Source organism: Macaca nemestrina, chromosome 14, assembly GCF_043159975.1.
Source record: "Macaca nemestrina isolate mMacNem1 chromosome 14, mMacNem.hap1, whole genome shotgun sequence".
NCBI classification, from domain to species: domain Eukaryota; kingdom Metazoa; phylum Chordata; class Mammalia; order Primates; family Cercopithecidae; genus Macaca; species Macaca nemestrina.
Window position 1 is genome coordinate 29,600,937 of NC_092138.1, and position 25,453 is coordinate 29,626,389.

The window sequence follows — 25,453 nt, forward strand, 5'->3', positions numbered from 1 at the left end:
GTTGGTCCTATCCAGATACCAAAACTGCGGGTGCCTTGATCTTGAACTTGCTAGTCTCTAGAACTGTGAGAAATAAATTTCTGTTGTTTGTAAGTCATCCAGTTTTTGGTATTTTGTTATATCAGGACTAAAAGCCTTTAGAACTAACTTCCAGTTAACCAGAAAAACAGAAAACAGAGTGAAAAGTTAAATGACACCATAAAAAGCAACCGGGAAATTCCAGAAGGGGAAATATTCTACAGGACAACTGACTAGTTTTTCAACAAGTCAATTTCATTAAATAAATACATAAACAAAGAGTGAGGGTACTTTCTAGGTTAAAAAAGTATTGAGCTAAATAATCAAATGCAATGTGCATCCCTTGATTAGAAGAAACTCATTTGAACAAACCAGCCACAAAAGATATTTCAGGGAGACCAAGCTGGAAGGATCACTTGAGGCCAGAAGTTTGAGACCAGCCTGGGCAATGTAGTGAGACCTCCATCTCTACAAAAACAATAAATTAGCCAGGCGTGGTGGTGTGCACCTATAGTCCTAGCTACTCCGGAGGCTGAGGCAGGCAGATCGCTTGAGCCCAGGAGTCTGAGGCTGCAATGAGCTATGATTGTGTCACTGCACTTCAGGCGGTGTGAAAGAGCAAGACTTTGTCTCAAAAACTAAAAGGACATTTCATAATAACTGAGGCAATCTGAATGTGGACTGGGTAACAAATGATACAAAAAAACGATTTTTTATTTTGTTTGAAAAGATGATATTGTAACTATACAGGAAAATGTTCTTATTTTTTAGAAATCTGTACTAAGGAATTTAGGGGCAAAATGTGATTTTCTTCAATATATTTTCAAAGACAAGCAAAAAATAATCATGACACAAATATAGCAAAATGTTTACAATCTATGTTCTATTTTTGTCTATGAGTGCCATTAATCTCATCTCTCTGCTTTTCTGAAAGTTTGAAAATTTCAGTTTTATAAATTTTTTTACATTCCATAATTTTATAATAAATTTTTTAAAGTTTGAAGCAAATCAACAACTATAGCTTCAAAAATATCCTAAGCCACAATAAATACTGAACAGGGTATATTCCTGCCACTTTCTAAAAAAGTTGGCCCAGGAAGGAGTATGAGAGCTGCCATAGCTCTCCCAAGGCTCATTATTCTCCATCACTCTTTGGGAAATCCCAAAATAAATTTTTAAAAAAATTGCTTAAATTTATGTTTTTTGATTCTACAATTTTATAATAAAATAATTTAATAATGTTTTAATTGTATATTTTAATTTATAAAAATTTTTATACATGTTTATGTTTGAAATGTCTATTTCAAACTTTATGAGATATTAAAATATAAGTAATATAGTTTGTCATTTTAGAAATTCCATGTTTTTCTTCTCTTCCAGCAATTACATAATCAAAGAGTAACTATAGTTTTTCATAGAACATTGTTTTGTAGGCTAGGCACGGTGGTTCATGACACTTTAGGAGGACAAGGCAGGCAGATCTCTTGAGATCAGAAGTTTGAGACTAGACTGGGCAACACAGAGAAACCCTATCAGTAGTAAAAACACAAAAATCAGCTGTGCGTGGTAGCGTGCACCTATAGCCCCAGCTACTCAGGCGGCTGAGGTGGGAAGATCACCTGAACCTGGGGAGGTCAAGGCTACAGTGAACCAAGACTGTGCCATTGCACTCCAGCCTGGGCAACAAAATGAGACCCTGTCTCAAAAAAAATAATGAAATTTAATTTAAAAAAAGAAAATTGCTTTGTAAAATTAACTTTTTCAATCAAAACCAAGATTTTTCAGATACAAAGAATGCAGCCCACTGGTCAGATTTGTCAGTTCAAAGAGAATAAATTCTAGTTTTCTATTTTTCTAGCCTGTTTATGACTATCCAATAGGATATCAAAAAAGACCAAAGCATTTGGAATACAAGTTCAGTACTCCTGAGTCTAACTCAACGTGCCAAATCAGGAGACAAGCACATTCTTATCAATTTTCAATCATTCAAGACCAATTTTGCTTATAATTATCCATTTATTTTAGACCATCTTTCTCCTGAAGCCAGCCTTATGGCTATTCATTTCACTTTAGCATAAGACCCCCAGAAGGAAAACAAAATGAGGAAAAGATTGGTTAAAATTGGCTGTTTGAAATTCTGAAACATGTCCACCATTCCCTTCGCCTATGCCCACCCTTCTTAGAAGTAGTACTTTCAGACTATTTAAGACTCGATGCTTCTATGTGGATTTTAATTTGTCATCTGTCCTTTATAACAGCTAGTAGGTTAAATTTGACTCTATTTTAAGCATAAGTGACCTATGCTAATTATCTGCTAAAATAAATTTCACTCTTAGAGTTAATAAAGTGTGTTTGTCATAGAAGACCCATTGAAGTAAGAAACTGAGGAGTCCTTATGGTAAAGTGGGCCAAGAAATAAGACATAAATTTTCCCATGCAAATCAACAACTGTAGCTTCAAAAATATCCTGACACACAAGTATTGTTCAGGCCATGTTTCTCTCACTCCCTAAAAAATTGGCCGGGGAAGGAGTATGAGAGCTCCCATAGTTCTCCCAAGGCTCATTATTCTCCATCACTCCATGGGAACAGCCTTGTCAGAAAAGAGTGAAAGACCATTTGTCAACCTCTCTTCAACTCCCTGATTCTAGCCAACCTTCATCAATCCCAAGTGAGCAGCCAGAGAGAAATACAAACCCTGTATCTCCAGCATCATTGTCTGCTGGAGTCAAAAATCACAATTCCACCACCCACCCCAACACCACTGGCCCTGTTTCTCCCAATTGTTTTTTATTATGTTTTTTAAAAAATCCTCTTTCCCCATCCCTGAGACACTGAGGAGGGGAAATTATAGTAGATAAATATGAAGCATGGAGATCCTTTAAAAATGTTTTTAATAATAAACGAGAAAATGAAAAGAAGAGGGTTGGAAGGAAGGAGAAAATTCAAATGCCAGGGAATTGTTCAGTTTTGCTTTTAAATATGTTAACACTCATTTATACATCTGCAAGAGACTTTCCATTAAAGAAAAATTCTGTGAGTGTGGGTCTGGTAGCATGAATAAGGATGAAATTACTTTTTTAGACAATGTTTTCCACAGATAATTCAGAGAACCCTGAAATTAGGTATCCCTCTTGTAGATGTCCTTGAGATGCTGCCGGACTTGGGAAAGAGGAAACTGGGATATGGGGCTATACCAAAAGGTGCTTCTAGTTATAGGACAGTGAGGAAAGGGGCAGTGGGAGAAAAATCCGAAGTCTGAGAATCTGGATTGCAAAAGAAGACTACCGAGGTCGTGGGAGAAGGGAGAGGAAACAAGGATGAAAACCGAAAGAGGAAGAGGCATGAAATGTTGTCAAATGCCAAAAGGCATTTGGAGAGAAGTTGGGAATTGCATTAAGAAAACCACTGCAAATCTCATTTCAGACCATTTAGAGATATGCCTCCTGGGAACTGCGAGCTCAAGCTGTTTAACATCAAACAAATTGATCCACTCCATCCCTACCCTAATTAAATAAATCATTCAATCAATAATTCCACCGGGTTAAAGAACCAAAATATTAAAAACCTTCAGGGCCCACTCTTGCCAAATATGTCAGGGATCGTGTGTGTGTGTGCATGTGTGTGTTCTGTGACACCACTACTGTTAAATAAGCAGAGCTAAGACTTAGGGGATTGGGAGATTATTGCAAAAAGGGCATGGGCCAGGGGGACTTTGTTGGGAGCCTGCGAAAGAAGATTGTGTGGGGACGGTGGGCAGCGAACGTGTTGGGAACAATATGGAAAACCCGGAATTGCCTTGGAAATGACAGGGCCGGGCAAGACAATGTCCGAAAGAAAAATGAGCAGGTGCGGGATGTGGCCAGAGTCGGAGAAGAGTCCGGGGCGCCCGGAGTGGCTCCAGGAACGACGGAGACCCCTCAAGGTTTTTGGGGGCGGTGGGTACTAATAGAACCCGGTGTCCGGGATGCGCCAGGGAGGCTGCGAGTGCGGCGGGGGTGGGGCGCTGGAGGGTGAAGAAGCCGGAGTGAGGTAGTGGAGCCGGGCGGGGGCCTCCCAGCTGGGCCCGGAGGCAGTGGGGGGACATAGGCTAGGAGAGCGCATGGCGGCGGCGAGGCGGGAAGCGAGGGGCATCCGGTCACTCACCCCGTTGGCCGCGGCCATCTGCACCACGATCTCGATGGCCGTCCTGCTAAAGTACCTGCCGTCGCTGCCCACCACCATGGTGCAGCCCTGGCGGTCGCGCAGGTCGATGGACGACAGCACGCTCTGGATGAAGTTGGGCAGGTAGTTGCGCTGGCCCTCGAAGAGGCCGGTGGGTCGCCGCAGACCCCCGCCGCCGGTCGGCCGCTGGTCCTCGTAGGGCGCGGTGGGCACCGTCAGCACCGGGATGGGGCTCCCCTCCATGGCGCCTCCTGGCCGGTCTTGCTGCGGCTCCCTGAGCCCGAGGGAATCTGCAGCCTGCCGGGGAGCCCCCACCAGCCTGGCTGCGTGCCGGGACTCCGCCTCGCGCCCGGGCCCCCTCCCCAGCAGGTCGGCGCCCTGCGCCCTGCACCCGCCCGCCGGGGGACCGCCCGCCCCTCCTTTCCGCGAGGCCGCTCACTGACTCCCTCAGCAGAGTTTGCTTCTGGCTTCCTATAAAATCTTCTCCCGCCCACCTTCTCTGCTGCCAGACCGCCCGAGGTGTCCTCAGTTTCTTCCCAAGTTGGACTCACTTTTGGGGTGTCCCAAAAGCCCGATTCCAGGGCCTGCTAGCCCGACCCCAGTGACGCCTCCACCCGCGCCTGGCCCCAGCCTTCCCCCACGATCGCCGCCCTCCGGGGCACACCCTCCGCCAGAAAACAGCCGGCGGGAAGGCGAGACTTTGGGCAGAGTCAGGGTTCCTCTCGCGCGCCCGGCCCCTCTCCAGGTCTCCCTAGGAGTGCGCAGCCTATACGCACCAGTTTCTCTTCAGAACAAGGACAGGGAGGGAGTTGGGAGGGGGCTGAAACCTTTTGCCATCAGCAAACAGCCCCAGCCAAAAATAACCCTGGAAAGGCGAGCTGAGAATGGTTATCTCCTGCCAGCGCTGAAATCGGAGGCTGGGCGCTGCGTGTGGTGTGTGTGTGTGTGTGTGTGTGTGTGTGTACCCTCCCACCGCGACCATTTGTTGAAGGGAATCACCACTGTCAGACTTCAATCCAACAGGACCCACTGGAGCCATCCACACTTTCCCCAGCCTCTTCCAAAATAGCACACTTTCCGGTATGGACAATTCTTTTCTTTTCTTTTTTTTTTTTTTCTCACTTGTTTGTTTGTTGTGGTGGTTGCAACAGCAGCAACACAGACGACACGTATTTCCCTATTCTTCCCGCCCTTCTCACCCTCCCTACCCAGCTCCTGCTTTAGAAACAGGCTTGTCCTATCCTCTATTTGTCCACACTGTCTGGACTCTTAACTGAATTAATCGTTTTCAATAGGAGGGGGCTAAAACCCTTATTAATGTCCTACCAGGAGTGAACGAATAAAACCAAGTTAAAAGAGAACTGGGTACCAGGTACTGTGCTAGGTTCCTTTGCATGTATCCTTTCATTCTGTTGAAGCTAAAGATTTTCTGCCTCCTCTCCATAAAACTCACCAAAACTCCAAAACCAGGAAATTCTCCATAGAAAATAGGAGTGAAGAGAGAAAAGACTAACAGGATAAAAACCCAAAGCAGGAAGAAAGTTCTATCTCCCATTTCTCTCAAAGAATTTTTGGACCCACCAAGGCTACCATCCTGAAATATCCTGCTGCTTCTCCTCCCCAAATATTGTCCACTTCCTGAGAGTAAGGCTGACTCGCCATAGGGTTATAAAGTGTTTGGTCACAGTAAGACAACTGTGAGTAATAACACACATTGTATACTGTTTTGCAATTGATAAAAGGCTTTGCATCTGTTTTTTCTTTGCAGACTGAAGAAAAGAAGAATGGTATTCATGTAGTTCCCATTTTACAGATGAAAACAGGAGGACTTTTTCTGTGAAGTCAAGAAAGTGGTTACAATGGTACTTTCAGCCTGTCCGAATTATATATTGCCCCTCCCCTTTTTATTAATAACATTGAAATGTGATGGGGAAAACATTGAAGCTGTCAGTTGAAACCGGCTGGGACTTTTTAGCCATTCTCTTCAACATAAAGAATGGGTGTTTTTGGAGGGAGTGAGAGGAATGGAGAAATGTTGTCAAAGAGTACAATGTTTTAGTTGAGACAGGAAGAATATATTTTGTTGAGATCTATAGCACAGCATGGTTACTGTAGTTAACAATGAAACATTATATATTTCAAAATTGCTAAGACAGTAAATTTCAAATGTTCTCACCATAAGAAAATAGGTTTTGAGGTGAATATATTAATTCTCTGGACTTAATTATTCTACAATGTATACATATATCATAACATCACATTATACCCCCATAAATACATACAATTTTAATTTGCCAATTAACTTTTTTTTAAAAGAATGGTATGGCAAGTCGGGGGAGGTTGTTTTTGTTTTTGTTTTCCTCTAGTCTCTACTCAATCTCCAACATCCCATTCCCCATAAAGTTCCTGTTACCCAGCTGGAGTGCAGTGGCACAATCATGGCTCACTGCACCTTCTCCCTATTGGGCTCAAGCGATCTTCCTGCCTACAGGTACATCGCACCATGCCCAGCTAATTTTTGTAGTTTTTGTAGACATGGGGTTTCACCATGTTGCCTAGGCTGGTCTCAAACTCCTCAGCTCAAGCAATCTACCTGCTTTGGCCTCCCACAGTGCTGGGATTACAGGTGTGAGCCACCAAGCCCAACCCATAAAGTTCATAAATTTTTATCTCCCTGGGAGTGCACAGCCTACACACACCAGTTTCTCTTTAGAACATACTTGAGAGTCTTGGTTTAGCACCCAACAGACAGAACCTGAATACTTCTAGGGATCTGTGCACATCTCTATGGTGTGGGGTTTTTAAGATCTCTTTCTAATGACATTTTATTTTGCAAAGCAGGACAGTTTCATTCCCAGAAGAGCAGGTATGGTAAGTCCTTTGTTCCAGCAACGAAGACAATGATCCAACCCCTAAGCCTCAGAGATGCCCAGAAACCCTCCAGGCCTCCATCTCTCTGCTCCTAGCACCTGCCTCTCTGTTGATATCAACAGCATTCTCCGCTCTCACAGCCCAGCTCCTTCCACAGACCCAGGGACTAGGCATCAGCATCTCAGACTAGATTTTAGAGAATTGCCATTCAAGAGGCAATCCTCTTCCCTTGGTTCCAATTTCAAGGTTCTCCAAGACTGGAACAGGGTTAGTTTGAGGCAATATGCCCCACCGCATAGCCAGAAAGAACCTCACAGTGAAAAGGAAAACAATTCTTCCCAAGTAAGGGGGTGCTGATCCCGAGGGAGGAGAGATGGGCAACCAAACAGTAACTGGGCCACCATGTACTTCACACTCACTGATCAAGGCTTTCTAAAACTATTTTTCTTTTCTCTGAATTTATATAGCACTTGTATCACTCATAAAGGAATGTTTTATAGGCTGATAACACCTTTCTATTCATGCTTATACCTAACGTTTAAGTTAGGATAATTTCCTAACCTCAGAGTCCTCACTATAAAATGGGAATTATTATAATCCCTACCTCATACATTGTTGGGAGGATTAAAATACTTAGTAAAGTGCCTAAGAGAAAGGCATTCAACAAATGTTAGCTATTCATGGTGTCTTCATCATTATATTTACCATTATTACTAATCTCCTGTATTGCAAGAATTACAGTTCATATTTTTGTAGACCATCACTGTAGCTAAAGGGTCTTTGGGCATAGGTGATATTCCATAAAGGTTGGTTAAACTGATCTGTGGTTTTTGACTATGGAAACTCAAAATTCCCTCGAAATGTACAGAAGAGGTTTACCTGCTAAATAAATCTCTTCAAAACTGACCCTAGGTTTAATTGAATTAATTCCAATGAATTTGTCACAATGATGGAGAAAGGAAACTGAGAGGGCCCCACAGTTGTTTGCTGGTAAAATGAGAAGTTTGGATTAGATCAGTGTTTCCCAAAGTATTTTCCTCAGAATATTAGTGCCCCTCAAATCCTGCACAAAGCGAGAGTTTCATGACCAAGTAGCTTTTAAAATTCCTGTACACTCTACTCCCACTCTTCACAATGCACACTTTCGTATTAAGAGTTCTGAGAGTTCTCAGTAGACATCATTTTTTTTTTTTTTTTTTTTTTTTTTTGAGACAGAATCTCACTCTGTCACCCAGGCTGGAGTAAGTGGCCACTCCTGGCCTAAACATTTTTTAACCTGGTGCTTCCCAACCTAAACTCACAGGGACCAGTTTTCTTAGTGAAAGAGAATCACACTGGCTTGTAACCACAGCTGGTGACACTCCCCTGCCCCACTCCTTGTATGTCCTCAGTGGACTAGGTCAGGAACAAATAAATTTTCCTGATTCTCAAGGGCTGGTCATTCCTTTGCACTGAGCTCAGAGCTTCTCTGTAGCATTGGGTCACAATGAATGGTAGCCCTGATGGCCTAGGGTAGCCTTTCAGCCTTCTCTGAGTCTCTAGAGACTGAGGATCCTTGGCATGAAAAAGGAGCAATTGATATATCCTTGCTTCCCCTGGGGACTCTCTTGCTCTCAAAAAGGCATCAGCCATCATCTCCATCTAGAGAATATACTAGCTGACTCAGCTTGACCAGCCCATCCCAAAATGAGAATCTGGGTAAAGTAAGTGTTGAAACACTTCATTCCTTGTCTTGTAGATTCACAAAACACATTAGCATATTAAAGACTGTGAAGTTCTGCAGGAAAAAAAAAAGAAAAAAACTATTTGACTTCAATCCAACATTGCCGAGTTTTATTTGACCATGGAGGATTTTTCCAAAACACTTACAAACAGATCAAGGACATTAATCTTTCATGAAACACTTTAGATACCCAGAGTCCTCTCCAGTTACATCATTCTGTGATTTTCTTTTTTATTTATGATGCATTAAAAGATTAATCTCTGTCAGACTTCCATTTAGAAATTCACCATAATGTGCAAAGGCAGCAGGTAAAATTGCTAAAGGGCATTATAAAAATACTCTTCAGTGATTTTTGAGACTTAATTGAAATACTTATATATTTCAGTTTGTATATGTATGTATATGTGTATATATATATTTGTGTATGTATATCTATATCTATGTATATATGGCATTATATCCATTTTACAGATGCAGAAACTGAGCTTTAGACGGGGAGAGCAATTGGTCCAAAGCCACACAGCACACAGGTAGTCACTGGTAAAGGTGAGAAACAAAGAGTTGAAACCTGAGGTGTAAGGACACAGAGACAAGTACACAAATGTTTACAAGTTACACATATGACACGTGCCTTTAACATGAATTTCTTGAACATTCATTTAGAGACCTTACAATGAAGACATCAGAGTGGCAGCAAGTTCTGTTGGAATCAGGGGAGCGTGTTCTTCCATACTCCCCTGGCTGACAGGAAAGCACATCGATTTGGCCCATGGTAGATATACACTCCCATTGAGTCAGGGGCCACTTCTAGGCACACAGGAGGTACTAAAAATATGCTGTTAACTCATAACCTCTAAAAGCAGAAGAAATGCCAAAAGTATAAGACAAGAGGCAGAAAATCACACGGAAAATGTCACAGGGCAGTCCTCTAAGGAAGTGCTAGATCCCTTCGAAATCTGTCCAAACACTTTCTGGTGCTGGGGAAAGTCAATTATATATTTCAAGCAACCCCACATGTCATACAAGTATCTTGTAAATGTTTGTGTACTTGTGTGTGTGAACTTACATCTCAGACTTCAACTTCTTGCTTCCCACCCTTATCAATGACTGCCTGCATGGCCTTGCACAAGCTGCTTTCCCTCTTCAAAGCTCAGTTTCTGCATCTATAAAATGGACATAATGCTACCTAACTCATGGGGCTCGTGATCACATTTAAAGAGCTAATATGTGGAAATTGATTGCACAGTACCTGGCACATAATAAGCGTTTAATAAGTGTTTGATGTAATTGTTATGATTATTACTACTATTACTAACATAATAATTACTACAATAATAATGATTCTTATTCTCTATATTAGTATTATCTTTGAAAAATAGGCATGGATTATGTCTATGTAACCCTTTTGGCACAATATCTAGCATTATATCATATACAAATTAGAGAATTCATGTTATTAAGGATGAAAAAACATTTTTACTGACCCTTAAATGCTTTGTAAGTAACTGCAAAAGAAGCCATTATCCCAACACATGAAACAAACAAAAAAAAATCCGGTTCCTCTGGAGTTTGTTTTTGGAGGTAGCCACAAGATACCTAAATTTTTTTTTCTTTTCAGAGAGATCGAGGGGCTCACTATGTTGACCAGGCTGGTCTTGAACTCCTGGCCTCAAGCGATCCTCCCACCTCAGCCTCCTAAAGTGTTGGAATTACTGGCGTGAGCCACCACCTCCAGCCTACCTAAAATATTGAATGCTGTTAATAAATCTCCTGAGGCCAGCATAAGAAGTTGATGGGCAAAACTAATGCAGGTATGTTTTCCTGGCTTCTTTATGTATTGGGCCCATCTTTGAAAAGCACTTACTGTTAATGGCTAACTTGCAAAATTTGTGATTTATTAAAAGCAGATTTTAATTGTCTTACCTAAAAATAATAGCCCTCTGGTCTGCCAAAGATGAAGATTTAATTTCTTGGTGTTATCTACAATACCTAGAAACATCAGTGTAATCGATTATTAAAAACTTTGGAAATATTCTCATCAAAGTTCTTTATTTTATAATACAGCAAAAGAAAAGTTTATTTTCTAAAGGCATCTCTATACTTTTTTAATAGTTGAATTTCATTTCTGAAGCCTCCTAAAAAGGGTATAATTTAGATCTTTATTAAAGAGGAAATATATTTTCCATGTTTAATTTAAATTATATTCCATCAGTCATTTGCAATCTTAGCCTACACAGAATTTTTTTTATTTTTTGGTAGTTTTTATGTTTGGGCTTTAGGAGGGAATTCCCAATAATCTCTATATAAATATTTTAACATTCCAATGTAAATTAGTTTTTTAAAGTTATTTTATCCATAAAAATAATGAATTTCCATGGCTAAGAGTGAAATAATGTGTTATCAGGACCCCTCAGTTTTGGGAGTTGTGAGTAGATCCCATCTTTATGTTCCTCCAGCCCAGCCCAAGCCTGGCTTAGGTCCTCCTCCCCCATTTATCAGGAACCACCATCCCCAGGGATTCTATGTGGCCTGCCTGACCAGTGTTCTCCATCAGATTTTACCAATCTTTTGTTCATTCCCTCAGAGCACAGCTGAGCTAGAGTACACTAATTTGAAAAACTAACTCAAGCAAATAGAGGAACAATATTCCCAACACATTGCATTTTAACATAGGGTTTCCTGGACACACTGTTTCAACCCGAGTTGTGCCAATGGTAGGAGCTCCATCTGCTAAAATATGGCTATCAGCTTCAGAGGGAAATTCATGAACCTCTTCATAGTTTGTTTTTATGTTTCACTTTGCACTGTTTCTAAAATTTCCTCTGAAGCCAAAACATAAGTTATTTCCCAGCACATTGGTCACTTTTCATTTATCATTGGATTGATTTTTCTGACTTGCAGTAGGAGCTGATATCGACCAGGAGGTTCTTATCCAACAGACAGCAGCAAAACTCTGTGTATCCGCCTTCCTCTCAACAAATGTGACTTCCTCAATGGCATCATTTATGAGAGTAACACAGAGCTCAGCAATAACATTTCTTCACTAACCCTACCAGGTATCCAACATAGGATGTTACTTCCTTTTGCTGTTTTCCGGCTCCTGGCAGATATTAATCATTGGGATTTGGGAACAAGGAAATAGAATTTCTGCGAATGCTTGGGAATTCCCAAATTCATATGATTTTCATAACACTTCACTTATAAGGTTTTGAAAAATAATATGTGACTATAATAACAAGCCAATAACTGTTTTTTCTGTAACAGGATTATATGAAAAGTTTTAGTAGTCTTCTGTTTTAAAAAGATATAACAAATGATGATTATTATTATGAGCCAACATATTATGACAAGATTATAAAATCCAACAACATTAAGATAATAAAGAAAACATTTAAAAGAAATGAATATTATCACCAAATAAATGCTAAAGAAAAGTCCTTTAAAGATTGAAAGGTAACATCACAAATACTTAATGCTTTAATCATTGTTTACATGACATTGTTATACTAACAAGGCATCAATTTTTCCCTCCAATACTATTTAAATAACATAATATTCTGATCTCCTGGCAAGATGAACAGCACTAGAATGAAGCAACTGTCAAAATTGCCGATTTAAGGGCATATTTTGTTTCTAAAACTTGGCATTTCTTAGAACACCTCTCATAGGATTTGTAAAACATATACTATGCCTATGAACACATGAAAGTTTATTTGCAGAAATGGTTCACTGGTAGCAGTGGACAAGGCCATGAACACACACTTATAACACAGCAACAGATACAAGAAAGTCTGACTGAGGCTCCTTTACTGCTGCTGTCCAGTTCAGCTTAACTTTCATCTCCACATGTCAGGGCTTCCTCATCTTGAAGTCAGTGCATTTCTTCAAGCCAGTAAGCTCTCTATACTGACTATTAAGCTGTAATTCTCACAGGAAAATTAAAATGTTTCTCGCCATTTTTCCAATTTCTCAACTGATTTTTCTCAGAATTCAGAATTCAGGAATCCATAAATATTGAAATGCCAGGAGAGAATTTTTCAAATGGAAATGCTATTCCTTTAGTCCGTTTTCAGAAGAAATCGTAGCATAGTGTTATCCTTCTCTTCTCCAATTTTTTGTTCTGCAAACTTATGGTTATCACCTCTTTAAGTGCATAGCTCACAATTTTCCCTCCTCTGCAAATGGTCCCAATACAGTGAAGTGGGCCCTCAGTAGCTGTGTCTTTACTACGTAATCCTGCATTTCTGACCATATACAGGGAGGGTGACCTAGGGAAGGATGCCTGACTCAATGCAATTTCTCTTTCTATCTCTAGAATTTGAACACTGGAACCCAGACATACAGAGGCTGGGAGCCATTGTGGTATGCCATATTGATAACAGCAGCAGTGGGTGGTGCAGGGGCAGTTAATTGACAGCTACCTGTTGCTAATATCCCAGGAACTGCCTGAACCTCCTCTTTCCCAGCCATAAGATACCTAAGATTCTGCAGCATTCTTCATTAAATCCTACCATGGTTTAAGCTAGCCAGAATTAGGTTCTGTTGTTTTCAATCAACAGAACCTTAACTAATACATTATTTCCTAGTTCTTGTTCCTTTAATTTTCCAGGAAAAGAAGGGAAAATGGCTTACTGGTTTAAAAAAGGGACAAGTGACAACATCCCATTTACGCAAAATTTAGAAGCACTCAAAGGAATCTCTGGAAAGTTCCCGAGACACACATAGGTAGGACCAGCATAAAACTTGAATGGTCTGGAGAGGATGTGCAGAAATAGGAACACTTTTACACTGCTGGTGGGACTGTAAACTAGTTCAACCATTGTGGAAAACAGTGTGGCGATTCCTTAAGGATCTAGAACTAGAAATACCATTTGACCCAGCCATCCCATTACTGGGGATATACCCAAAGGATTATAAGTCATGCTGCTATAAAGATACATGCACACGTATATTTATTGTGGCACTATTCACAATAGCAAAGACTTGGAATCAACCCAAATGTCCATCAGTGACAGACTGGATTAAGAAAATGTGGCACATATACACCATGGAATACTATGCAGCCATAAAAAAGGATGAGTTTGTATCCTTTGTAGGTACATGGATGCAGCTGGAAACCATCATTCTCAGCAAACTATCACAAGAACAGAAAACCAAATACCGCATATTCTCACTCATAGGTGGGAATTGAACAATGAGATCACTTGGACACAGGAAGGGGAGCATCACACACCAGGTCCTATTGTGGGGAGGAGGGAGAGGGGAGGGATAGCATTAGGAGACATACCTAATGTAAATGACAAGTTAATGGGTGCAGCACACCAACATGGCACATGTATACATATGTAACAAACTTGCACGTTGTGCACATGTACCCTAGAACTTAAAGTATAAAAAAAAAAAACAAAACTTGAACGGTGTATCTAGATCATGTTTGCCATGGTTGCCTTGCCACAATGAATATCTCTATCAAGATCGTATTTTCTCGGTGGGAGAGAGAGAAAGTGGGCCCGGAAGAAGCACAAGGCAGGACTCACATTTACAGTACTCCTTGTTTTCCAGGAACCATACAACCCAGTTTGTCTAGAGCTGTTCATCTGAAGTTTGTTATCCCACCATAATTATCAATAGAACCTCTTTTTTGTCTCAAGAATATCTCACTTTGGATGATAATTTCTATGACTACCCATTAAAAACATTTAATAACTATAGAAAACTGCTTCTCTATATATTTTGTATGTTTGAAACATTTTATAACAAAAATATCTTTAAAGTTATCACTTACACGGAATATAGCTGCCAAATGCTCCTACTCTGTTATGCTAACCATGAATCCCTTGGGGCCCCTTCCTCCTACGGCTCTTGTGAGGATGAAATAAGCTCTAAGAAGTGCCCAACAGTGACCCGCACTGAATAAAATACAGTCACCATACGGTGGCCTTCATGTTTACCAAACTCCTGATAAGTTATTCGGTGATGTTTTAATCTTAATATTTTATGTAGATTATACATTCATCTGATTCAAAATTCAAAAGGTACAAAAGGGTATACAGTTAAAAGCTTCCCAGCCCACCACCATTTATCTCCCTGGAGGCAACTGTTTCCAGATTTTTGAATATCCTTAAAGAACATCCTAGGTATGGAAAAGAAAGATTACATATTTATATGCATCTGTGTATGCATTTTCCCATGAGAGGCTCACAAAGTCCCCCTGAAGAGATATCATTATTACAAATACCCTTCAATTTACAATGGGGTTATATTCCACTAAACTTATGAAAATATTGTAAGCTGAAAATGCATTTAATACACTTAACCTACTAAACATCATAGCTTAGCTCGGCCTACCTTAAACACACTCAGAACACTCACATTAACCTACAGTTAGGCAAAATCATCTAACAGAAAGCCCATTTTATAATAAAGTGGGCTTTGAATATCTCATGTAATATACTGAATATTGTACTGAAAGTAGAAAACAGAATGGTTGTATGGGTACTCAAAGTACAGCTTCTGCTGAATGTGTATTGCTTTCAAACTCTCTTAAAGTTGAAAAACCATAAGTCAAAATATTGTAAGTCAGGGATTGTTTGTACTTCCACTTTACACGATGACATTGAGCCTTGCAAAGATTAAGTGACTAACCCAAGGTCACACTGGCAGTTAAATAGTGAAACTTGGATTCAAATTGTTCAGTCACTACACGTATTGTCTTGAAATTTGAAAAAGAGGAATAGGAATTAACCTACTAAATTGAAGGCATATTTTAGGCATTGGAGAAGCAGGTGCCTGAATGTCCAGGTGATTGTGAAAAGCTCCCATGCCCCAAAATATGTCTCCTGGTCATATGAAATTCCACTATTTCAGATTTTTACCTGGGGATTTAGAGTAATCTGCTCTTTTCCTAGAGCTCCCCTAAAATAGAAATAGAAATCTTGGAAGGCTAAATATATGCTACCATTGGGAAACTCATTTTCTCCCCTTAGTAAGGCAAGGTACTGAAGGAAGGGACCCTACAGGCTGTGCAGGGACATCCTGGAGGCATGGGGAGAAGAAACTGAAAGGCAAGGTTGGATGAAACAAAGAATACCGATCTCAGGACTCTCCCTTGAACCTGCCCTAACTTTGTTCTAATAGATTCAGCCACTGGCCTGCTGTCAAAAGACCACAGTCAATCTGATTTGTTTTCAATATAATGATGAATATTGATTTGGTCCCTTCATCCAACATTCTCAACTGAGTCCTTTTTTGACCAAGGATATACATTACTAGGAGAGTACAGGCAGTTAATTCTTTCACACGGGACTTTGGAGTTTCTGAGTTAACCAGAATCATCCACCTTAACATCTGCCAGTTTATATCCCAAGTCCTGAGCAGTGCCCCCTCTCTGCTATGCCTTATGTTTTCAATATAGCATAAAATCAGAAATGAAAGATGAAACATCATAGCCAATATCACAGAAATACAAAGGATCCTAAGAAATACTAACCAATTGGATTATCTAGAAGAAATGGATAAATTCCTAGACACATAAAACCTACCAAGACTGACTCAGGAAGAAATTTAAAAATCTGAACAGACAAATAGCAAGCAAGGAGGTTGAATCAGTAAGAAAATGTCTCCTATCAATGAAAAACCCAGAACCAGATGGCTTCCTAGATTAATTCTACCAAACATTTTAAGAAGAACAAATACCAGTCCTTCTCAAACTCTTCCAAAAAGTTGAGGTGGAGGGAACACTTCCAAACTCATCTTACAAGGCCAGCATTACCCTGATTCCAAAGCCAGACAAGAATACTACAAGAAAGGAAAATTACAGACCAGTATCTTTGATCAACATAGATCCAAAAATCTTCAACAAAATCCTAGCAAACCAAATTCAACAGCACATTGAAAGAATCATTCACCATGATCAAATCATGGTTCAACATAAGCAAATCAATACATATAATACACCCTGTTAGAAAAATAAAGGATAGAAACTATATAGACATCTCAACAGATATAGAAAAAGCTTTTGACAAAATTCAAAACCCTTTCATGGTTAAAAAAAAAAAAAAAAAACCAACAGATCACATATTGAGAAACTGTATCCCAACAAAATAAAGCCCATATATGACAAACCCATAGCTAACACCATAATCAATGGTGAAAAGTTGAAACTTTTCCTCTAACATCAGGAACAAGACAAGGATGCCCACAGACACCCCTTCTCAGGGTAATTAGGCAAAAGAAAGAAATAAAAGGCATCTTAATAGGAGAGGAAGAAGTGAAATTGTCTCTGCTGACAGCATGATCTTGTTATATATAGAAAACCCTACAAACTTCCCTAAAGAAAGGTTAGAACTCAACACAAAGATAGGAACAATAGACACTGGGGACTCCAAAGGCAGGAGGAAAGGATGGTGGGAGCAAGGGTTGAAAAACTACCTATCAAGTACTGTGCTCACTGCTTGGGTGGTAGGATCATTAGAAGCCCAAACCTCAGCACCATGCAATATACCTGTGTAAGAAACCTGTACATCTACCCCTGACTCTAAAATGTAACACACAATATTTAAAAAACAAAAACAAATAAAATTTGAAAACTGTTAGAACTGAATGAATAGGTGAAATCAGTAAAGTTGTAGGATACAAAATCAACATACAGAGCCTTGAACACAGCAGCATCCAGCTGTCTGATGTGAAAGTCTCAGGGGCAAGAAAACCTCCATATGAACTCAGAAACAATGACCTAAATTGTGTTTATGTCTGCAAGGATGTTAAGAGCTTCATTCATGTTACATCGGAGCTAATAGAAAGAACCAACAGGAAACCTATACCCAACAAGCAGAAATGACAAAATGAAGGGAAAGCAGAAGTGAGGGCTTACCTTAGAAAGGGTAAGTGATTAGCTCAATGTGCAATACAATGTTTGCTCCTGAGTCAAAAATTTGTATAATAATTTGGATCTTACTTGCACAACCAGAAAAAATCAGCCACTCATTAGGAAAATGTGTTTCTATATAAGTCTTAGGATTCAGCTATCTATGATAACATGAAAAGATAATATTTTCATCCAAAATGAATATTTTTGTTTGTCTTGGCTGTTATTCTAATGTCAACAGCCTCTAAATAAACTGTTCAAGTACATGATATAACCACCTCTTTCTCCATCTTTCCCATTGCTCCCATAGGGTTTCAATTGTGCAATTTCACCATTAGCAATGCTTTTTGCTGAAATCTGGCTTTTCAAAGGGAGAGTATCCAGAAACAGAAGATGCTGATCTGGGAGGCTCTTCCTAATAGAACTGCTGCTTCAGTTTAACTTGAAAAAGCCCACACCCAGTTCCTAATGACAAACATCTGAACCACCAGGTCTTCCCATGAGCAAGACCATGCTATGCCTCCTGCTCGCTCTGTTCTATAAGCAACCCACAGATTGCTCCCTGTGAAGAGGAGCCTGCCAGGGGAGCAACATTCCACCAGACCCTGATTTAGCAAGATATTTCCATATCATTCCCCCAACCAGCTGGAAGTCCTCCACTGCTCTTGTGTAAAAATCTAACTCATCTCGCTGAGTTTCCGGATTTAAAAGTCTAATTCATTTCACCAAAAGTGTGACAGAAGGAAACCAAGTACATCATCTCTCTCTTGCCAGAACGCTCCAGACCAAAGCTATTGCATGTGCATTCTGGGGGAAAATGGTCCAAATATGTTATGGAGGGGGTGCCAGCCCAGTGTCATCCTCTTACTATTGCCATAGGACCTTGACTGATGGCATCGGAGGAAAAACAAGTTTATCGATTACCTTCAGCCATTAAGCTCACTCCTCCATGAAAAATAAGTCACAAGTCCACTGTCTCTTATTAAAATAAGCGTTGTAAAATATAAAGGAGTCACAGTTTTAAAATGGGACGCATGTTCTCTAAGCAGTGAGCCACTTTAGAGATGCACTGTTTACATTGCATAAAGTCCCCTGGAGCCAGGGTTAGGAAGCACACCTCTTCTTTGGTGTTCTGGGATGAAGGAGAAAGGAAAAAGGACTGCCAGGAGTGAGTGGGAAGGGGCCCATGAGATAAAGGAAGTAAATCCATTTGCTGATTGCAATAATGGTAATACACGGAGCTATACATACATACATACATGCAAACTTTCACATTTTTTTTTAAAAAAGAACTGAAGGCTTTCACACATGTAATCAGCCCTTACGGACTCTCCTGATTAACTGTAAGGCAAATCTTCCCTTCTCCTGTTTCCTGTACCATCCTGGGCTCCCTTTTCAACTTTTTTTTTTTTTTTTTTTTTAATTTATAAACGATCAGCTCATATTCTGAAGTTTGTAGTCCCCTCCCGCCTCCCCTCTCTCTACACTGCTCATTTACACTGGCAGCTGTCATGCTGCTGGGCATCCTCAAACCCACCAGTTTCCCTTTTATGTTTTAGCAGACAAACATGATTGTGCACTAGGCACCACTGTGCCACTCAAAATGCTTTGATTTTTTTTTTTTTATTGCATCTAAGAGAAATCTCAAGGTTGCAAACCTAAAGGAGTCAGAATTGTCTCCATGTGTCTCAGTGGGAAGAGTATCATGTGGAGAAATAAGTTGATTCTACTAATCAAAAGGAATTTTTTTTTGATACCAGGTCATCCTCTGAATGCATTTATATTACCGTGTGGAGGTTCACATGAAGAAAATGGTCAAACATCACCACCTACAGCAAGAGCTGAGAAGTGCAGAGGAGCCGGACTGAGTCAGGAAAGAAAAGCGAGCTGGGGCCTGGCTCAGCAGTCTCCCTTCTCCTCCTCTGTCTCCACGGAAAGATTAGGATGACAGTGGCAGGAAGCCTGTGCACCTCGTATGCATCACTTGAAGGGAACACACAGATTCCAGCAAACAGTTGGAAGGAAATGTTAATATCAGGCTCTGCTAAACAATAGGAAATGACTCCTAGATGAGAAGGTGACTTTCATCAAAGGTCCCTGATACCTGAAAAGATAGCCCAGGGGATCCTGCACTACATCTGGTGTATGTAAATTAAGCATTTTGTTTTGTTTTTCCTTTGTAATCAAGACCCAAACACAAACAAAATCACACTTTAGAACCGGCCTATTTCAACTTGTAACTAGCTTGCTTTCAGGGTCTCCAGGTAAAAAGAAATACAGCACAAAGACACTTTCTCCTTAGGGATCATACACAAATTCACTCTGTCCGTTTCTTTCCCACCTGGAGCAACAAAGCCATCAGACCTCTCCATCCTCCCGTTGGGTCCTTCCTGATTAAAGTGAGATAAATCACAGCCCTCTCTCTCCAGATGGCAGGTGACAAGAGGAGGATGCTTGCCTAAGAAGTATTCCCCATCCCTGTGCATTCATGCAAGCCCGAGCAGAGAGACGCAAGAAATTATGGATGCATTTTAATTCCCCAGACCCTGCAATTAAAAATGGAAATTTTTTTGGCCAGGCCTATTGGCTCACGCCTATAATCCCAGCACTTTCGGAGGCCAAGGTCAGCGGATCACCTGGGGTCAGGAGTTCGAGACCAGCCTGGCCAACATGGTGAAAGTCTGTCTCTACTAAAAATACAAAAATGAAGTGGGAATGGTGGTGGGCGCCTGTAGTCCCAGCTACTCGGGAGGATGAGGCAGGAGAATCACTTGAACCTGGGAGGCAAAGGTTGTAGTGAGCCAAGTTCTCATCACTGCATTCCACTCTGGGTAACAAAGCAAGACTTCATCTCAAAATTTTTTTTAAAAAATGGAAGTGTTATTCTTTCATTTGCAAATGTGTTTTGGTAAAAGAGGGGCAGTTTAAGCAACGCTTTTTATTGTCTACATTGTTTAAGTTCATCAGACATGGACTCTAGACTCTATCTTGCCTGGGCAGACCCAATTCAAGCATTTACAACAGCTGTAACCTCCTCAAATCAAAAAGAGGAATCAGCATTATTGCTAAGTTCAAATAAGGTCGTGTTTTATTTCATTTTCATTTTTTAGTGCAGCCATTCCTCCAGGTGCTATCATCAGGTAAGATTATCAGTCCTGATGAAGTAAAGGTGTTGTTACAAAATGCAATTCTTAAAAATTCAGTGTCTAACTACACTTTCAATAAGCCTTTCCCCCTCCCCTATGTATTCTCCTTTAGACACCCCTTCTCAAATTTAAAATCACGGAAACTAAAATATGATACCTAAAGAGAGCCTAGTGACTGCCCAGTCCTGTAATTTGATGAGTGGGAGTACCAAAGTCCAGAGGAGGTCAAGTAATTTGTTCCCAATGTCTTAGATAGATAAGAAGAAAATGACCAGCTGGGAAATCCCACTCATGTCAAGCCTTGAGGCACAGGGCCACAGACTATGGTTGAATTGTGCCACACTCCTACATCCTTCTTTAGGAATCACAGAACATTCTTATGTTGAGCCGGAGTCACCGACTTCCTTTTCAGGCTCATTGAGTTTTGTCCTTATGGGCTGCGACAAGACGTTTTGGTATCATGCTACACCAAGACCATTGATCTAGTTCAAGAAATGAGCACAGGCCCTAGAGCCCAGCAATTTCCCCCGTGTCCAGTAAATTTAGCTTCTCCATTAGAAGCTGTCAGAATGGAGCCTTCCGACTCCTCTTGATTTTGATTTGTGCAAGAATGAATGGTTGTGCTAAGACAGCTTTCCTAGCTGACAGTGAGCAAAACTTTTTTCTCATAATCTATAGAAAAAATATTAAATTAGAAGCACAGAGTTTATTTCAAGGCTTTTATCTTCCTGCAATTTTCTTGTGGACATACATGATTTGCTTTTGTCCTGCCTGCCCCTCCCAATCCCTTTCCCAAGAGACTAAAAGGGTATCTAGTGCAAAGCAGACACACAAATATTTTTGAATAAACAGTAATCCCAGTCACCCAGTGCATGCTGCCAAATGCCAACCCCATAAATGATCAAACACATCATCTCATTCAGCCAATCGAAATCAAGTGCTACCTATTTTTTTAAAGTTTTCATAGCCCTTGGGCATCTGCTTTCTCAGCATTTCCCAAACTTGAGTCATTCTCATCCTGCCTTCATAATTTTGCTGTCAATTACCTCTACTATTATTTATTTCATAATTTTTAAATAGCCCCACTTTTGAAACTTAAATACATGCCTTTTAAAAGGAAGTTTTATTACTACTATACATCAAAAGCCATTATTACTTGTTCTAAGCACTCATAACAACATGTTCACAACTATTAAAGTTTAGTAATGTGCATCCACATACTCTCTAAATTCACGGAGCATTTGCACACACTTTAAGAAACAATTCTGCATTACTCACTCAATTTCCTTGACATCCTTCTGAGGCAGGACAAACCTTGGGCCCAAAGAATTGAGGTAGGAGTCCAAGCAAGGTGCCAGCCACGTAAAGGCAGACCTTGGCTCGGAAGTCAGGACTACCAAACCCTAGGTTAATGGTTCATGGTCTTTTCTCTTCTCTCCAAAACCTCATATCGCCAGGTGTGGTTAGCAGCCCAGATGCAGCAGCATCTCCTAGAGACTTGATAAAGATGCAGAAGGTCAGGCCCTGCCCCAGGCCTATGCAGACTAATTCATAGTAATTCACGTAATTCACGTGCACATTAAAGTTTGAAAAGCCCTGATCTAGATCAGCGGTTCTCTAACTTGACAGAACATGAGAACCATCTGTAGAGAGTTTAAAAATATCAATGCCTAGGCTTCACCTCCCAGAGAATCTGATTTAAGTGTCTGAGGTTTGCCCTGAGCCTAGGTATTTCTAAAAACTCCTCAGCTTATACAAAACTGGTGGGGCCGGGCACAGTGGCTCATGCTTATAATCCCAGCACTTTGTGAGGCCGAGGCGGGCAGATTGCTTGAGTCCAGGAGTTTGAGACTAGCCTGGGCTAAAACTCCATCTCTACAAAAAAAAAAAAAGAAAGTACAAAAAGTAGTTGGGCATGGTGGTGGCGCATACCTGTAGTCCCGGATACTCAGGAGGCTCAGGTGGGGAATCACTTGAACCCAGGAGGTCACGGTCTGGTCAACAGAGCAAGTATCAAAACAATACTTGCTCTGTATCAAAACAATACTTGCTCTGTATCTGATACTTGCCCTGTATCAAAACAAACAAACAAAAAATGCTGGCATCTTACCAGCTAGGGAGGCCCGTACAGCTAAGTTTTCAACATGGGGCTACATTAGTGATTCCACAACTTTAGCTGCATCAAAACCACCTGGATGGCTTGTTCAGCTACAGAGGGTCTGGCCCTGCCCCTAGAGTTTCCAGCTCAGGGTCTGGAATGAGGCCCGATGATTTGCATTTCTAACAACTTCCAGGTGATGCTGATGCTGCAGGTCCAGGGACCACATTTTGAGAATCTCTGCTAAATGAACCTTACAAGATCAAAGCTCAAACTTATTCCAGGAACTTTTCAAAGCCTACCTGCAAGTTGTAGTGGAAGTAAGCAACTAAAGGTGAAAAAAAATTTAAATATAAACTAAGGCTTTTTACCTGAGCTCTCAAATGTTCACATTTCTCTCATCAACCTAAATAACAACAGAGAGAGGCTCTCCACAAGAAAAACATATTCATCTGGAAACACAGCCTTGCAATGGAAATAGGCAAGCCAGAGTAAACTATGTGCATATTCATGGAGGTAAAGGAAGACAAAAAAAAAAAATGAGGAAGAAATTTTGATCATTTTGAAATGATTATCCTTGGCTACAAAGATCAATAACAAAGGTGATGCCAGGCCCAGGTTGGACAGGCAGTTGTTGGGCAAATATCCTTCAGAAGCATTGTTGTGTGTAAAGTTGCAATGGGCTTTGTGCAAGATTGTGTTTTTTGCAGTCTTCTGTGATAATTTTTTGTTAGCAGGCATACAAGCCCAAGAATACTTTTTTGCATGGCCTTCCCTGGCTCTGTTTGTCAGGGTTTTAGTTGCAGGGAGGACAGTATTTTTAACACTTAATGTAAAAAATGCCATAAGGTAGGTACCCCAATTGCTTGTTTCGTCTTCATAAAATAACTTTTCCACCAGAACAAAGTCTACACAAAAATTGTAAAAATGCCCTGGGATGCAGCCCCTGGAAAAGTCTGGAGTCATTCTAGGGGTTCCCACCCAGCTGGGCAAGCGTAGCCACCACGGATAAACACAAAGTGGGGGTGCCCGCTGGGGTTTGGTGGCAGGCAGTGGCCCTGGTTCTGATACTGGGCTAAAAACACAGTTCCTCTCTGTCATTCTCAGGAAGCCACCCGAAACTGCTCGAGGAATCCTTGAAGCCGATGTTACCACAAGGACTGCAAGTTTGCCTGAAAGTGATTTGCCTTTGCAGCAGATTCATTAAGCCAGAACAAAGAGAAGACCAATGACTAAAAGATATTTCTCCTTTTAAGAATCATATTCTTTAACTCATAGCACATTTTCATTGTCCATCTGGGCAAAGCCGCTCTCTCATTTTGCTTTTTCCCTCTTGTCTGTGATGCTCACACTCATCCTCCCTATCCCATCAGCAACCTCTCTAGTATGTTTGATATGTGTCCTTAAACATTATATCTTGGCCAGGGCACCGTGGCTCATGCCTGTAATCTCAGCACTTTGGGAGACAGAGGTGGGCGGATCACTGGAGCCCAGGAGTTTGAGACCAGCCTGGGCAACATAGTAAGATCTCATCTTTACTAAAACTAAAAAGCAAAACAATTTAGTCAGGTATGGTGGCCTGTGCCTGTAATCCTAGCTACTCGGGAGGCTGAGGTGGGAGGATCACTTGGGCCTGGGAGGTCAAGACTGCAGTAAGCTGAGATGGCGCCACTGCACTCCAGGCTGGGCAACAGAGTGAGACCCTGTTACACACACACACACACACACACACACAAATATATACATATATGTCTGTGTAGAAATAGGCAAGGTTGTTTTATATGCAAATATGGCTTTAAATTACATAATGACATTATATCATTAAGCCCATTTTTCTTATAGTTGCACTCAGCATCATGATTTTAAGACCTAGGCATGTTGCTTTATATTGTACCTCATGAGAAGTCACCTTTACACATCTGTTCCTCACACTGAAATCAACATGCTTTTGAGTCAGTGTTTAGGACTGAGTGAGGCTGTTCACTGGAGTTAATCTGACAGCAGATGCGTTTATCCCTCTTTAGGACTGTAACGAATTCCTTTCCGCTCTGTTCGCCCATGCTCACTAGTTGGCATCACAGGTGTCGTCTTTGAAAAAGAAAAATATCTCATCCCTTGGTTTCCTGACAACCACCACCCACCCCCTTGGCTCTTTTTCATGAAATTTGCACCAAACAGCACAGAGGCAAATGGCTCTCTAACATCTATGATTTATCCTTGCTTATACAAGATCACTCCAGCCTATAAAAAAGTATTTTTTAAAAATATGAAAAGTTACCCCAATCTTGGATTACAGAGTTTCACATCAAAATGAAAACATAGTAAAACTGCGTATCAGAGTTTCCTGTTCTTATTCACCCTTACTCCTTTTGCAGATGTGAGTCATAAATCCACAACCAAATCCTCTCTCCTGCGAGGTCAACTCCCACTAACACCCATGAAGAGGGAATTTGGCTCATATAATAACACTTAATTAAAATGTATAATGGCCACATGTACATGAGAGATAAAAATAATGCTTCTTCGGGCATGTTTCCAGTCCAATCTTTCAAAATACATGAAGAATTT

At 40.7% G+C, this 25,453-nt stretch overlaps 1 protein-coding gene and 1 long non-coding RNA gene across 2 annotated transcripts in view; one reads left to right on the plus strand and one right to left on the minus strand.

The window, feature by feature from the left end:
- Window positions 1-4,996, minus strand: part of LOC105491788 (phosphoglucomutase 5) — a 179,925-nt gene extending 174,929 nt beyond the window's left edge. The window contains exon 1 of the mRNA XM_011758449.3: window positions 4,164-4,996. Coding sequence (XP_011756751.1) covers window positions 4,164-4,424 — 261 coding nt within the window. The 5' untranslated portion in view covers window positions 4,425-4,996. The remainder of the gene's footprint in view (window positions 1-4,163) is intronic.
- On the plus strand, window positions 3,694-18,408 carry LOC139358120 (uncharacterized). Its single transcript, XR_011612492.1, has 4 exons — window positions 3,694-3,835; window positions 10,394-10,586; window positions 11,677-11,831; window positions 17,952-18,408. It is a non-coding gene; the product is annotated as an uncharacterized lncRNA (long non-coding RNA).
- Window positions 18,409-25,453: the final 7,045 nt, after the last annotated feature.